This window comes from Apteryx rowi, unplaced genomic scaffold, assembly GCF_003343035.1.
Source record: "Apteryx rowi isolate R43461 unplaced genomic scaffold, aptRow1 scaffold_8, whole genome shotgun sequence".
Lineage (NCBI taxonomy): Eukaryota > Metazoa > Chordata > Aves > Apterygiformes > Apterygidae > Apteryx > Apteryx rowi.
Window position 1 is genome coordinate 3,652,430 of NW_020451093.1, and position 12,090 is coordinate 3,664,519.

The 12,090-nt window shown below is 39.3% G+C and overlaps 1 protein-coding gene across 1 annotated transcript in view; it reads right to left on the minus strand.

The window, feature by feature from the left end:
• Window positions 1-12,090, minus strand: part of LOC112977071 (von Willebrand factor D and EGF domain-containing protein-like) — a 183,625-nt gene that overhangs the window by 16,942 nt on the left and 154,593 nt on the right. Inside the window, exons 24-25 of the mRNA XM_026088975.1 lie at window positions 11,866-11,961; window positions 10,200-10,295 (exon numbers count right to left, since the gene is read on the minus strand). Coding sequence (XP_025944760.1) covers window positions 10,200-10,295; window positions 11,866-11,961 — 192 coding nt within the window. The remainder of the gene's footprint in view (window positions 1-10,199; window positions 10,296-11,865; window positions 11,962-12,090) is intronic.

Sequence of the window (12,090 nt, forward strand, 5' to 3'; positions counted from 1 at the left end):
GGCCCTTTGGAATGTTTTAGGAATACACTTTGCAGCAGCTGAACATCCTTGTCCTTTCCTGACAATGACAGCACACAGCCTATTTCCTTCTGAATCAAAAATTACCTGTCATCATGTATCTTGAGCCATGCTGCTGATGAGGAGACAGTGCGTCACACTGCAGTGTTGATTAGAAGATGTAGTTTTCAAGACAACTGTTCTTTTTTTTGCCCTGTAGAAGCTGAGAAAATTGACCTGCTTCTGGATGCATTCTGCCTTTGGATGGAAGAGAGAAAATAGCCTCAAGCAGTAACATCTGTGTGGGCCAGCTAAGGTAATGCATCAGGCTACAGGTTACTGACAGAAAGCACAGAAATGCAGCCAAAAAAACACCTACTGGTGTATATACACTTTAATTTATCCTTTAAGTCACCATCCCTATGCTGTCATTTATATGTGATTCACAGGCAGCTACTTTTATTTCTGGCTGGTGTTGGGTTTGGAGTGACTTCTTTGTGGGTCTGGTGCATATTTCAACTTGATCTCTCTATTGCTCTTTTGAGGAGCAGAAAGCTTGATCAGTCACAGTTTTGACTTTTGTATGTGCACATGTTTTAATGTTGGCTTTCTCCTTTCTGCTTAGTGGTTATCTTGATTTGGTGTGACATCTCAAAAACAAAGAGCTGTAGCTGGGGAGATATGACACGGTAAGGATACAGAGCATGGGACAGCTTTAAAAATAACATTGACTGGTCTCGTCAAGAAAATATGTATGACAGAACTCAAGCTGAGAACAAAAATGAAACCAGTATGTGTCAAAGCAGTGAGTTTCTGTGTTAAAACTGACACTTCTAGTCCTTTTCAAACATTTATAGGCAATATACATCACCTATTGATAAAAACTAGGGAGAAGTTCTGTGGAAGGAATGAGACAATCTCAGGACTGCGGCCTTAAAACGTAGGGATATTGCTGTTCTTTTTCGCAGGACAAGAAACGGAGGGCCAGGCTGGCAGTTTCACAAAATAGTGTAGTTCAATTGATCAACTGGAAACAAGGTTCCACATCTCTCAGGATGCATTATGCATCTTAGCAGCGCTGCTCAAATGAAACATTATCCTGACTGCAGTAAGGAAATGATTGGTTGGATGCTTCTAGGCTCCAAATAAAGATTTGATCTTGCTGCATGCTCTTTAATCCTTGGAACAAATGAATCACAAAACAGCTGTGTTTTGGCCAGAAAGGGAGTCTCTAATACAGGGCACTGTTATTTGGATTTTACTGCCCTGACACTAGCAGAAGCTAGTCCAGGTAAAAAATATCATTCTGCCCTTTAGAGGGTATAACTGATGCTCAACAGATCATTAGTGAGATAGATGTACCAATATATCTGCTGCTGTGAAGGTCCCAAATGCACATAGCTCTCAAAAACATTATGGATTTGGGACACTAAAAATTTTTGGTCCCCTTTTTTTTCAAGGACAGTAAGAACTAATTTTGAACATGCTAAGTTTTAGATATGTATGTTGCTCTAGAGCTGGTTTTTCTCTGAAATTTCTCATCTATGTTGATTGGTATTTGTAAATAAAGAACTAACTCTATCTCCCAGCTCTATCAAAGTATCTTGGGGATGTGTGATCCAGTGAATGTCAGTAATTATAATCACAGATTGTATTTTACAGAGAAGTAATTTGTCTTATGTAGTAAAATTGTTTTCAAGAGTTTTGTATAAGGTTCTTCTAAAATTTGGATCCTTATCCAGATCAGTGATTCTGAGGTTTGCTTATCCCTATTTCTTGCTTCACATATCTCTGACAGAAATGCAGACCACTTCTTCAATAAATTAACCTTTCTGAATAGCAAAAATAGTCTGGTAGAAACCTCTGAGGGATGCAGTGCAGGAGAACAAATTACTACAAGACACAGAGGGAGCTGTAAATGTAGTTGTGATGGGTGTGGTGACAGTTTGCATTTCTAACATACTCACCTTACCACACAGCTCTAGCAATATGGGTTAGTTTGCATTGCCTAGCGCACATCAGATGAAAAAATGGTCTGAAAAAGTGTAGTCCATACAGACAACAGTATGATCCCAGTGCTTTGCCTAATTGTGTCTGGTTTTTGTTCTGAAGTATACTCAGAAATACATATTGGACCTATTAGAGTTATTAAAGCAGGAAATAAATTAATTTAAATATTAGATCAGAAAATATGGGAATGATAATACTGGATAACAAAGCTACTGAGATGCTAGACTAAATTTTGTTTGTCAACATGTAATGTACTGAAATCCTGCTTACACTGTCACGTCACTCTCACTAAATGATTTAATTTTATGTTAGTCAAAGAGGATCCTGGTCTGTCCATTTGTCCTTCCAAAAGATGCCTTGGTAGTCTGTGGTAGCAAGATTCTTAAACCTTAGGACACAGTGGAAATGAAAGACAGACTGCCATTTTAATTCAGATAGAAGATTTTCCACTCTCCTTGGACAGAAATATTTCTGCTTCTTTGTCTCCGGATCTTTGTTTTGCCTATTGTCACTTATCAGGTGAAACTCCTAGAGGTACAATGGTGTGATGTTTGGATACCTGTGAAATATTTCAGCACCTTTCAGAATGAAAGCCACAGTGAACAAAATAAGCATGTGCAGGTGCACATACATACATAGTATATTTGGGGAATATTCTGCTAGAAACTTAGATTTTGAGATCGTTAGCAAAACTTTTTTCTCATTTACCCATTGGTTTTAGTCTGATTGCAGCACTATTAACTTGAAAAAGACTTACAGCTATACTTTATTATCATCTTTGCAACTGTTAGTCTATAAATAATGTGGGGAATAGCAAAGCAGACACTGAGCACAACTTGTATTTCCATCTTGTTAGGGTCTGGGTTTAGTAACATTTTCTCTTCATTGAGGAATGCTTTGTGTCTTATTAGGTCAGTGAACCATTGCAGCATGTATATAAATTGTGCTGTTGAGCAGCTTTCTTGTCATGCCTGAATAAGAAGTGAAGGAGGATTCTCGTACGCATTGCTTTCCTCTGTTGGTTGTTTCTGCAGCTTCTGTGCTTGCATTATGACCTGCCATTTAGGCCTGTTTTCACTGCTCTGAGTGGGCTATGCCATTGCCTGCGCTTGATGGAATTTGGTTTGTTTTTATGCGTACAAAGAAAAAGGGAGATTTGGGCAGTGTAACTGAAAACCACAGTGAAATGGGAGGCAGTTTCAAGCCAAGAAAAAGAACAGGCGTGAGCCACTGTGACACAGCTGATAACCCAGCTGAAGAATGAGGAGCTCCTCATTAGACTGTACCTGCTTCAGCTGGGAGCCCTGTCAGTAATTTCAGAAGAGCACTGCTGTCTGCGTTGGCACGGTGCTAATCTGTTATTCATAGTATTATTGTCTTCCTTAGAGAGTAAGCTAGGGCTTATTTGGGAACAAATGTTGGGAAGGATTTCTTGCCAATGTCTTTTTGTGGATAAACAGAGAATGTTAATCTCCAGAATTGTCCATCTTTGGGCTTTTTAAGTGGCAAATCCCACAGCCCTTTTTTAAGAGCAGACATTTTCTAAATATTTTAATTGGAAATAGATACCAAAAATTATTGTTATTTAAATCAATTAGTGGAAAAAAACACTTATCCTGACACTATAGAAACTCACTATAAAGAGAAATATAGTAATTCAGGAATCCATGCTATTTTAGTTTAGGTATGCGTTTACATACAGCAGCAGATCTGACACATTTATTTAACTCATTTAAGATACAAGTAAAGAAAAACTGGCTCGAAACCTAGATTACCTACTCTAGGAAAACTTAAACTGCAGTCTGTGAATGTTTTGCTGTGGAGTGAATAAAAATGTAATAAGGCCTTTTGGCTTCTTATTTAGGATGTATATTCATCTTTTACTGAAACAGATCCTTTTAATTTTTCTGAAGAATAAATGTAGAGACAATTGCATGTGCTCAAAGCCCCTATTAAAATAAATGCACCAGCTACATATGTATGAACAAAATGTAGCTTTTAAATAAGATCAGCTAAGGGTTTTGTCACAAATCCTTATTAAGAGTGAGCAGGGAGTAGCACTGCTCCAAGAGAGCAGACCACAAACCAGATTGTAGCCTGAGTCACTGTCTTCCACTTGGCTCTCTCCTTTTCCTCAGAAAGTCAGTGTCCCCGTTCTTCCCAGGCAAGATGCAAAGATTATTTTGTGTTCAGCTGAATGGGAAAGATAGTAGTAGCCCTGAAGTTTCTTTTTTTCTACTTCTTCTGTTCTATATCCTGCACTAGTATCTACCTGTATCCCGCACTATGTATCTACCAGACCTGCCAATCTTTCTACCTGTGTCAGCAGAACTAATGCTTTTAGCAGTAAGTTACAAGTCTCTCTGCTATGAGCAGCTATTTACTTATTTCCAGACACCCAATGTCCCAGGGTATGGGAAATCTTGGACAAATAGTTGTTGCTCATGAGCCCATCCATGACATGTGAAAGTCTAAAACCAAATTATTTTTCATTCACTTAGATTGCATTCATGGGTTGTTTCCTGTTCAGTTATGTGGGAGGGTACGCTGGACCTCTTGTTAGGAAGCTGGCTGCTTTTAGATGGCTTGAATCAATCTGTCTACCCAGCGAAGATATTCCTGAGAATATATTGCCAGTTGTTGAAATGATAACTTGCTGGAGGTGTAATTTTTTGAGCAATAGAACTTCCTGCTTGTGCAACTTGCCCGGCAGTAATCTACACAGACTTTGCATGGGCAGGCTGGAATACAGGAAATCAGTGACTTTCACAGTCTGACATAGCTTGGCAAAAAGTTGCCTTTGAAACCCAGTGTTCACATTTCCAAATTAGTCTGTCTCTGGCTCTCATGCAATAAAATCCTCATGTTACTGAGAAGGAAAAAGAGACAAGGAAGAGAGGAAAGCAGAGCTGGAAGAATGAAAGTGAGTTACATTGTGCACTGTGACTGACTGTAAATCCTGCCTGCAGGAATTATTGGAATGGAGAAACAGCTATTTACTAACTTTGAGTTGCAGTCTGCAAAGTCCAGATGTCAGTGTAATGATTTATGTGATACAAAGTCTGCATGATTGGGCCTGACAATATAAAATACATGTGTGCAGAAATGTAGGCTCTGTTTTGACACAGTATGTAAAACCTAGACAGCTTGGCTGGGAGACAAGTGGCAAGAAGGTACAATGCTATAAGAGAAATCAGAGGTCAGACCGCAGGTTTGCTTGGTATTCAGGAGCAGGGAGGAGGAGGATGGTCAGCACTGTTGCCCAGTGACCTTTGCTTGCTGATGAGCTCCAGAGAGAGCTGTGTCTAGCCTTTTTGCTCAGAGGTGAACTCACTGGAAGTAGATAGCAGTGAAGAAGGGATAAATGTGTGGTCCCATGAATCCCTGCTTTTCTCTCCCCTTCTCTTCACTCCAACCCTTCATAAGAAAAGTAAACTCAGCTTTTATTAGCTTTCCTTTTTCAAAGAATTGTTTATAAAGGAGTCCTGTAAAAACACATATAGCAAATGAATGGAATCTGACCTATCTTCTTTGCCTTTGATTTTTGTAAGGATATGATAGAAATCAGTGTGAACACTGTGTGAAAGCCTCATGAAAAGTAGTGAAATTCCAGGATTGTTATGGCTGTGCATTTTTTCAAAAGAGAATTTAAAAACCCACAAGTAGCTGTTCTTTATTATTAAAGCAGAGTATGTTTGTTTGATGCAAAGTTGATCCAGAAGTATATTTTATTTTGAGATACTGCCAGCATTTGCCTCTTTACGCTCAACAAGACTGATTATATTGAAAACAATTCTTAGCAAGTGAGGATACAAGGTTGTTGTACAATTGCTGATGCATAACCACACATTTCATTGTCAGTTCTGACACCCTCTCGTTCTGGGTGTGGGTGTCGGGTTTGCATAATCACCGTGCAGTTATTTATCAGTAAACACACCAGGCAAATCCTTCTATCTCCGCTGGCAGCCAATAAGACTTGGTTGATTTACACGTTTTTGGAGACAATGTTTATTTACCTAAAGAACAAACATGAACTTTCAGGCTGAATGCCTTTCTCCATACACTAAGGAAACAAGAGAAAGCCTGAATGGCAAAGGCATGGTGCCTCCTCCCTGACTTGCGAGTTTTTAGCTGTCAGGCAGACATTAGAAATGCCAAATTGTACAAGAGTGGAAGTGAAAATCCCAAGGCGTATTGCTGTATATTTCAAAGAAATGAACAGCAGCTTTGGGCTCGATTTAGAAATAACTTGTCTTTGATTGGCTGACATAGCTCTTAGTTTTAATTATGTCCTTCATTTGAGAATCTGAAGCTGCCAAAAGCAAACAGAAGCTTTTGTTTCTCAGTCCATGCCGGTGACATACTAGAAGGAAAGAGAAATGTCTAAAAACAGTGGAAACAGTGCCAAAATATCCAGGGACAAGTATTCAAAAAACTGACTGGATTTATTCTTTTCTTTGCCTCTAGACGTTGTTCCTACCTAAAACTGAGTAAAGCTTGTGCCATGACAAATATGCAATTTGTTTAGATTATTTCAGTTATGAATTTTAAGGTGTCTTTCTATCATATTTGTTAAGACGAAAGAAGTGCTTCTGACCATTAATTACTGGATAAACAGAAACCCACAACTATTAGTATTCTTATTTTATTGACTCATCAGAAGGGCAAGTGTCTGTCCCACCTGACAGACTGCTACATACATCTGAGTTCCAAGATTCTTGAGTTCACACGTTAGGCAAAACCTCAATGTGCGAATTACCTCTGAGATGGGCATCCTAGCATTCCCAGCTTCCGTGGCTTCATGTAGCTCCATCAGAGGGGTCAGCCAACAACTCGTAACGGTACCAGGAGCCTGCAAACTCTAGTATCCCAGCTGTAACCGTGGCTGCACAGGGAGCTTGGAAACTGCATGGTGGGGAATTTCCCGCTTGCTCTAACTCCAAGTCAGAGCATATTAAAGCTGGAAGCTAAGGGTTTATTAATGCAATTTATACCACTGTTAGTGGATTTCAGAAGTAACTGTATGAACTGTGTACTGTTGCATATGAACAGTGGCAAAACTGAAAAGCATGCTGATTTCAAGCATCAGCTGCAGGCTCAGGAAGATGCTACTTTATTTTGGATCATTGTTTCTGAAAAGAATATTTCTCAGGTTTTCTGGTTCATAGGAAGTTTCCAAAACAGCAAGTGTTTTCCAAATCGAAAGATCAAGACTATCAGGCTGCTCTATATGGAATACATGGGCAGGAAGCATCTTCAGACTTTTCTTTGATAATCTTAAGTTTACTCACTCAACCTTGATTGGTTCTGTTAGGCAGATATTAAATCCTCCCCAAATTTCCAAGATTAGAGACTAGGTGTAAGTCCATAGTGAAGCCGTTATGCTGTCAGAGCTTGGGAGAAACTATTCTGGAAGGGGAGAAACTATTTTAGAAGTATACAAGGACTTAAGGACACTGGAAGTTCATATTCAGAAAGCAAAGAGCAATTAAAATAATGATGAAACTACTCAAAAGGAATTGTTTTTCTCAGAATCATAACATTCCTCATTCTGGCTAAGCCAGCTGTGCGTTGCTCAGCATGGGGTAACCTGGCAGCAGTCAGTGCTTTAGGATACTACTGAGCTATGATTTGGGCCACAGATTCACCTCCGAATTCCTCTGAAATTGAGATAAACTGTCCTGATGATTTGCAAATGGGAGCTGTTGCAGTATTATACAGTAATATTCAGTAAACTTTGTTTCTAGTTATGTTTTTGCTATTGTCATATATATATTTCTTTTCCTTACTCTTTGTGCAAAGATATTATGACTCCATGTAATTGCCATAGCTAGTAATAAATCCTGAACAAAATTATAATTCTTACCCAGTGCACAGCTGTATTACATCGAGTCCTTAAAGGCAAACAGGAAAGACTCTTAAAACCTGTGAAAATCCTCTCTACCAACTAGTAATCTACTCTTCTTGTTCTGATTCTTTCCTTCCCATATTCTCACTGTCACCGTTTCCAGGAAGGTTACTAGAAGCACTGTGTTGATACTTCTCCCAGGGTGATTTCCGAACACTCAAGCACACGGCCTGTAGGGGTGAGCTCATCTTTACAGAATCAGCTGCCAAGGCAGCCATGGGATTATCAGAATCCCACTTGTCATTATAAATCATCACTATTTGATAAGTGTATAAAAATATCTATATATTGCTAGCAATACTGCAGGTGAGACAGAATGAGCTATATGCCGTGTTGCCACATTTTGAAACTTGAAATGGATATTGTGGTACTTTTCCCATTTTATTCAAGAAAAATGAGGAACTTCTTCATTCTAGCAAATTACTTTCCACTTTTTCATTTTTGCGTGTGTGTAACTGAGTTAGGAATACACCTCTATGTATGAATACACCTCTGTGTATGTACTTCTAACCCTTAAATGTATGTCAAGTATACCATCTGATCCATCCATCAGGTCACAGCCTAAACCATACCTAAAAGAGGTATACAATGCCTTTGGCATCTGAACTTTGAAATATATTGGATTGAGGGCAGCCTCCATATGACGTGACCACTAGTTTACTCTGTTTTGTTGGCGGGGGAAGGTGTGGCGAGGACAGCTGAGACTCGTTTCTGCCGTGTCCTTTTCTGCAGTCCTTTGTTCAAGAGATTGGGATCCTGTGACAGGTTAAGAGCTTTGCCCCATGGAGAGAGAGGGACTATGTCATACGACATCAGTGATGAGGCATCTAGCTCTAATAGCAACTGCTTGCTATGAAAACCTTGTGAATAACCTCGCTTCTGCATATCATGTTACAAGTCTCATGGGCAGTGAGTTCTGAACAAGGAACAAAATAGCGTATTACCCAAACATTTTTACCTGTTAATAGTCAGCAGCTGGTAAGGAGTAAGTAAACAGTACAATTTGCTTTTCACTTGTTCAGGCTTCTTTTCATTCATTGCAGACACAGGTCCTTTGTTAAAGCGTTTATAACATTAAGCTAAGCAACGTAGACTATATTGGTTGTTGGAGTGGAATGGAGGCTCAGATAAGACAAACAAAAATATTTCCATTGTGTCAGGAAGCTTTGTTGCAAAGGATGATACCAAGATGGGAAACAAAACCTCAGAAACTTACTGAAAGGGGAAAGAAACACATAGTGGGTTGGTAGCATTGGACCATTTAGGGTAATGCTTTCCTAGAACTGCAGTCTAGATCAACTCTTATTTTCTCTGATCTGTCTTGAGATACGGTAGTATGTTTAAAGCTGGAAACAGTGCTTTTCTAATGTTCCCTAACCTCGAAAACAAGTTGCCAAACATAAGGTGGTTTTTTTTCTCCTTTTTCCCCTCCAGCTTGTTCCTGCCAGAACAGACTATTCAATTGCATTCTTTGCAGCCAGGCAGAGCTGTGCATCATGATTCTCTCGGCTGAGGGAGAGGAGAGCTGTAGTATGGGGATTGAGAGGGCTTTTGTTGCTGGGAGGAATTTTTTACTAGCTTTTTTCTCTGTGTGTGAGAGACATAAAGTGCTCTGGAAATGTACAGATTCTTCCTGCCAAGAATGGTTGTTTTCACAGCTCCCCTTTTGCCAATTTCAAACTGGTTAAGAAATAATATAAAAAAAAGTTTTCACATACATATCATAAACTCCCCGGGTGACAAATACTGTTGAGCAATAGAGTTCGTAAAAGTGCCAAAATAGCCTGTTTCCCTGTAAGAACAGAGGAATTGAATATGAATACCAGTGCTAAGGTGAAGAGGGAGTTTTCAGTGACAAGAACAAAGGCAAGGCTGAAGCGTTATTAGCCAACTGTATTAATTAAGCTAGAAGTGTGATGTTTTGACATTTTTAAGGATCTCAGTCAGCTGCTTTGCCTTTGGTTTTAAGTTTTTTCCCCAAACTCTTTAATACAAAATAATTAGATCATCTCCAAATATAGTGTGTGTTACTCAATCTAAATTCATGAAGTATGTAGAGAGGATTCCAGTAAAACATTCTACTCCCAACATTTACTTGACATAGTGGTATTCTAATTAACAGGTTGGTTTTATACCTAGAGTAATGCTATACGTGCTGTGATACAAATAGAAAAGATTAGAGCATTAATCCAAACTGAATGTTCTACTTAACATGCACGGAAGGGGGAAAAACTGCTTATGAGTCAGAGAACGCTGGAGAGTAAAGGGAAGTCCTGTAACTTACTTTTCTGGCACCTTCTGCCCATGTAACCCTCAGTACAGGAGCACACGTTGGTTCGAACACAGTGACCACCGTTCTTACAAGGAGGAATGCAAACAGCTAATGAAAGGAAAAAAAAAGTTTGATGCACTGAAATCACACAAGGTATTAATGTTGCCTAGGTATAGGTGCTTTATTTAGGTGCCTCTGTTGGAGGACCAGTGTGCAGAGGCTCTTTGTTTAGTCGAGAAGGGTAGAGAAGGTGTCCCTCCAGAGGGCGGTTCGGGGCAGATGCCTCGCGGGAGGCTCCCGATTCTTTCCATTCTTTGCAGAAGAAATGTGGGAGACTAGTCCTAGTGCCTAAGGGTCCTTGTTAGGTAGCTGGAGTTAAACTGTGGTGCTACGCCACAGAATCCCTTTGGTCTTTAACTCTGTAGATCTACTGCTGCCCTTGAAATACAGAAAAATGTTTGATATTTGCTAACCTTGTTTTGGCACTATTTCTTCTCTCTTTCTCAGTGAAGCAGAGTTGAGGGCTTTGCTTTTCTTCAGCATCCTTCAACTCTCTCACCATATCGCTTCCATATCCCACAAATGTGGAGATTTATTTTCAAGTTTTGGTCTAACAAGAACATTTAAGAATAAAAATGCCGGATCACCTAGATGTCGAAAGTCACCTTCCACGTCAAACGTCAAGAGAGAGATCATATGGTTACTGAGTCTGTGTTATTTTTACTCTCTCCTTCACCCCAAACATCACCAAAATGAAGAACTTCCAGCAAGCTCCAGTTAGAATTAAATTTTTGTGTGTGAATTATTCACTTGCAAAAATATGTGTTAGGATTGAATTCATCTAGGAATCCCAGAAAAAAGAGAAAAACACCTTTAATATTGAAATAATTCAGTTTTGCTAATAACAGTATATTTATGTACTGAGATTCAAATGAGGATATAAAAGCCATCCTCAAAAAATGCAGAGCACTGGTATAAGCACTGGAGTTTTCCAGCTATTTGAACCCTAAGCAATAGCTCCTCTCTTGTGTCTGTTCTGTTTGGACTAATGAATAGTTAAAATATTCATTAATTTCAGATTGACGACTGTAGCGCAAGTGAACAGACCAAAAAGCCGAGGGTACTATTAACCTCAGTTTAGAGCTCTCCCCTTTAGGACATGGATTCAAAATCAGGTCCCTGCTTTAACTTAGGCAGAGCGATATCTGGTCACACGTTGGAACAGGGCTCTGAAGAAGCCCTGGGTAGGTCTCCCATCCACCAGGCTCTAGAACGGTCACGCGGCTGATACTGTGAGGCCTGTTTGAAGATACATTTCCCCTGGCTCTGACACACAGTACAGTACACTGTACAGGTAGCAAAATGAACAAAGTTGAGCCATGCTTTAAATTTTAATTGTATAGTTGCTAATTAGTGATATCACTTACTTCAGATAGTTTTAGATTAAGTGTTTAGTTATCATCCATGCCATCATAAATAAGTGCTTACTCCTTCACAATACCTTTAAGAACAATTTAATGCAGATTTATGACAGACTCTAACATCAAAGGAGCACACAGGGAGTTATGACAAGGAAAATCTCTGGATATACTGCATGCAGTGGCAGGCAATGATATAGGCTGCTGTTTATATTTTAAGCCTGGATCCTTTATCAACATGATAAATAGAACTTTCTTACCTCTCTGGCACTGTGGTCCGTAAAAACCATAAGGACACATGCACGTATTTGGCCGTACACAGATTCCTCCATTTAAACACACAGGATTGCACACAGCTGTATGTAAATATAAGATAAATCTATTAATCTCTTACCATTTAAAATTTTTTTAAAAGTAGGCACACCTTTACTGCTGCACTTGTATTAGAATAAATATTTCTGGTAATATTCAGACAAATTTCGTGC